This window comes from Buceros rhinoceros, unplaced genomic scaffold, assembly GCF_000710305.1.
Source record: "Buceros rhinoceros silvestris isolate BGI_N320 unplaced genomic scaffold, ASM71030v1 scaffold13438, whole genome shotgun sequence".
Lineage (NCBI taxonomy): Eukaryota > Metazoa > Chordata > Aves > Bucerotiformes > Bucerotidae > Buceros > Buceros rhinoceros.
The window spans coordinates 1-3,966 of NW_010425326.1; the positions used below are offsets into that span (position 1 = coordinate 1).

Sequence of the window (3,966 nt, forward strand, 5' to 3'; positions counted from 1 at the left end):
CTTGACAGTCTCGCTGGCTCCGATCTCTGGTGGCGGCCAAGGTGAAGAGGACACTGGCGTGGGGAGGTTTTGCTGGGCAGCCGTGGAAGGACGTGTCCTCGCGTTACGAGCGGGGACAGAGTAAGACCGAGCCCTTCCAGGCATTCCCGCCCTGCCCTTGTACCACGTCGTGGTATCCTGGAGTGATGTCACCTCTTTGGTACCCACTGGAAGTGGGTTTGTTTGAGGGGAGAGTAATATATCAGGTAGTTTTCTTGGAGATACGGAGATGCCACCATTGCCCGAGGAACACCTCGTGGTGAATCCATGGCTTGTGACCTTCCTCCAGCTCAGCCCTTTGGGTGGAGAATTGTGCTGCCTTCAGCAGTGTGGCCTGCCTGTGCTGGGAAGAGAAGAAACATTTAGCACGTGGTAGATATTCCTGCAGTAGCCTTAGTTGATAAGGATATGCCACACCTCTCCAGTTTCAATTGTCTGTGATAGACTTTGGGAGATACTTTATGATCTTCATTTTTTTCCCTGTCAGCCTGGTGTTATTAGAACTATTCAATCTTCAGAAGAACTTTAGGAGTGGGTTGTATGGGGAATGTAGGAGAACGTGACCACACTGTCTCTTTTTCATATGCTTCTATTATTTTCTGGAAACCCAGGCAGAATAGTTCACAACACTGGCCATGACACCGGATCACTTCTCGAGCGGGAGGTGCCAAGGTGAGAGCTGGCTCGTAGCTTGAGACACTCGTGTCCTACTGCAGAACAGCTGCCACAGTTTTCAGTTCCTTAGGGCGTTAATTTACTTCCACCCTTTTGAGGATGCTCTGGAGCATTAAATACCAGGTGGTTCCTTTGGTTCACTGCTTCTTTCTTATTTTTGATCTCTGATAGAGATTTAATTAGTATCTTCCTTTAGGTTGCTCTTAGCCCGGCTCGATTCCTTGCCGATCATCATTTACATTCCAGGGTTGATCTAGGAAACATAGCGGAGTGGAACATTCCAGACTATTCCTGATGACAGCCTGCTGTCCTGTGTGCTGATTTTTGACTGACGGTCTCAAGGCTGAGCAGAATGGAATGGTCTGTGATCGTGGTGGTGGTCTCTGATTCGTGGAAGAGCGGTGTGTGTGAAAGGAAGAGCTAGGAATAAGTCAGTTTTGTGGAGTCAGTCTGTAGCTGAAATCCTACTGGATTATGCAGCTGGTGGCATTCCATTTTTGTTTCATATCTGCCTGAAAATGGAGGCATTACTTTTCCATGAGATGGGAATACTGTCCATGGTGACAGTTTTCTTGACCTGTGATCTTCATATCTTTTGCAGAGCATTAAGATCTTCCCAAGTTGTGCAAGATGACGTGGTGCCTACGTGGTGTTTTTCGAGCTGTCGCGTCTTAAAGCGAATTAAGCATGTGGACAATATATGAACTCTGTCAGTGTTGTTCCAGTTGTGTTGAGCTTTTGCAGGACTTAATCTGCTTTCAAAAGGGTGCTGATGGTATTTACATTCCTGCAGTTGCCAGGAGCCCTAATCATAGCCCGGGTGTTGATACAGGTGGATGTTGGTGTGGTGAGCAGCTTTGAATCTGTGCCGTGGGGAGTGACAAGTGAGTGTACATAGATGGGACATGGCACTAATGGTCTTCACTTTACAGTCCATTTGGCAGCTCAGTGCTGTTTGCTTTTAGCAGTTGTTCAGCTGGTCATACTAAGCAACAAACCCCTTGGATTTTACTTTCCGATCAAATAAATTATTTCTCTAGAGAGTCAACGTAACAAGTGAGAGACACTCCAGAGTTAAATCTGAATTTTTCTTTCTCTTAATCATTGTCCTACTGTTTATGTTCTCATACCTTTCCAAAGACTCCTAACCAGTAACTTATTTTCAAATTATTGCTATTTCTGTGCAATTTTAGCAACTTCACCATTCAGATGATACTCTTTTTGGCCTAACTGTAAGCTACAGTTATTCTTTTTATTCTGAGGGTGAGCTTTGATTCCCTTTGCTGGTGCGGGAGCTGCTGGTGTCCAGCATTCCTGAGATTCAAGGGTTACTGGTTTTCTCACTGTGTTTGAAGCCACAGGGAACCAGCTCTCCCTGTTAAAAAACTCCCCAGAGGTCGTTGGAAGGACAAGGTAAGTGTTCTTTCAGCTGTGGTCTGAAAGAACACCACGTCTGTGGTCGATGCTGTTCATCGAACCAGCCCCAGCTGGGCTTAGTAAAAGGTGCTCTATCCGTAACCTTGGTTTTCACTGTGAGTCTGAAATACATCTGTAACTCCCTGTCTCTTTTTCTGATGAGGGTGGGTCTTGTCTTATTCATAGAGCTGGACCGTCTGTCCAATAACCAAACATGAGTCACCTGAAGGTGCTGGCGGCTACGCTGAAGCGGCATGGCAGCAAACTTCTGGAAAAGCCAGATACAGCCAGAAGGGTGTTGCTACGTGGTCAGCGGTGTGCTTCGTCAGGAGCCTCCGAACCGTTCCTGAGTGGGAGTAATTCAAATTATGTGGAGGAAATGTATTACGCGTGGCTCGAAAACCCTAGGAGCGTCCATAAGGTACGCCTAAAACTTGACTGTAAATGACGACATTAGTTTAAGAGTAGAATCGATTTCTTTTTTAAACTCGTAAAAAGTCCAGAAAAAGGTCTTGTATGAAATGAAAAATGTGAAACTAATTTCCCAAATATTGATTGTTGTAAGAGGTGATATTGCAGCTAAAAAAATTCAGAGTTGCCGCGGGCATGGTGAGCTGAGCAGAAAGAATGAGAAGTCCAGGCCAGGAGTGGTCAGCTGCTCAGGCATCTTCAGCATTCCTCCGTGGAGGTGCTGTCCAAGCGGTCCGTGAAGGAGGTAGTTACATCTGTGAGAGGACCTAAGAAATCAAATGCTGTTCATTCTGTGGCTTGTTATATGTAAATAGTACTTGTAAACTGTCTGAGGAAGGTGAATGTTCGCTTCTCTTTAGGTAGCTGTGGAAGTTGTAACCTGAAAACTGGATCTGAAACTGTCGGAAAAGCCTTCTTAAGGGTCTGGTCTTGAAAAGTTATTTGTTGTGTCTCTCTCCCTCCCTCTCCCTCCAGGGCCTGTACATTTGTTTGCTTCTTTTTACTTTAAATCTATCGCCCAAATCCTTTCTTGTGGGTGATTACATAGACTTATTTTTTTAAAAAGCTTTTTGCTGACAAGAAAGACTCTCTTATGGTGATCCATGTGTAGCAACTTCAGAAGCTGATGAGAAGTCTGATAAATTCTGAGACGGGCGAGTCATTTTCTTGAGATGTAATGTGAATTGTGCCCAAAACGTTTACCAAATTGGGTGAGCGTCCCCTTATTCTTGAGGCACGTATATCAAAATGACACTTAGAAGTTGTTGCTCTAAGTCTGATCATCTATCTAGAGTGTGAAGAAGTGACAAATGTTGAAGGGGAAAAAAAAGGAGACGAAAAAAAGCAGTTTTTGTAGACTTTGCATATGCATTTAGTGTTGTTGGAGGGTGACGTATGCAGCGACAGCTCTGAATGTTGTTCCCATAGCAGATAGATCCCAGGACTTTTGTGTTACACCTTAACTGGGAACCAAAGAGGCCTCCTTCTTGGATAGCATCCCATCTGCCCTTGGTTCCTCGCCGTGTAACTGGTAAAGCCCAACCAGTGTAGAGTAGGGTAATGTGTTGTGTGGGCGCCTTGAATTTGTTTCTGAGAAGCCCTAATGATGTGTTGCTGCTGTAGATCAATATTACCCGTTATTTTGAGGACGCTGAAGGGCTGAACTCATGCATGAGGAGTGTGTGTGGTGACATCGCGGTGACATCACGCTTTGACTCGTTTTACTGGAGTCCTGTCACCGCGGGACCTGCTGCTTTGCGTTAAGAACGAGGAAATTCCCGGCCCAGCCAGGGCGTCGGCAGCACGGAGCTGTCCAGGGTCCTGACGGCAGCGGGCAGCGTCTTCCGCACCGCCAACGCCCCCCAG

General features: G+C 46.0%; 1 protein-coding gene across 3 annotated transcripts in view; it reads left to right on the forward strand.

Annotated features, from left to right (window-relative positions):
- Positions 1–2,344: 2,344 nt before the first annotated feature.
- OGDHL (oxoglutarate dehydrogenase-like) overlaps positions 2,345–3,966 on the forward strand; it is a 30,966-nt gene continuing 29,344 nt past the window's right edge. The window contains exon 1 of one of the 3 annotated variants that reach the window (XM_010141105.1): positions 2,345–2,551. In XM_010141105.1, coding sequence (XP_010139407.1) covers positions 2,345–2,551 — 207 coding nt within the window. The remainder of the gene's footprint in view (positions 2,552–3,966) is intronic. The other 2 variants (XM_010141106.1, XM_010141107.1) reach the window with 2 other exon arrangements.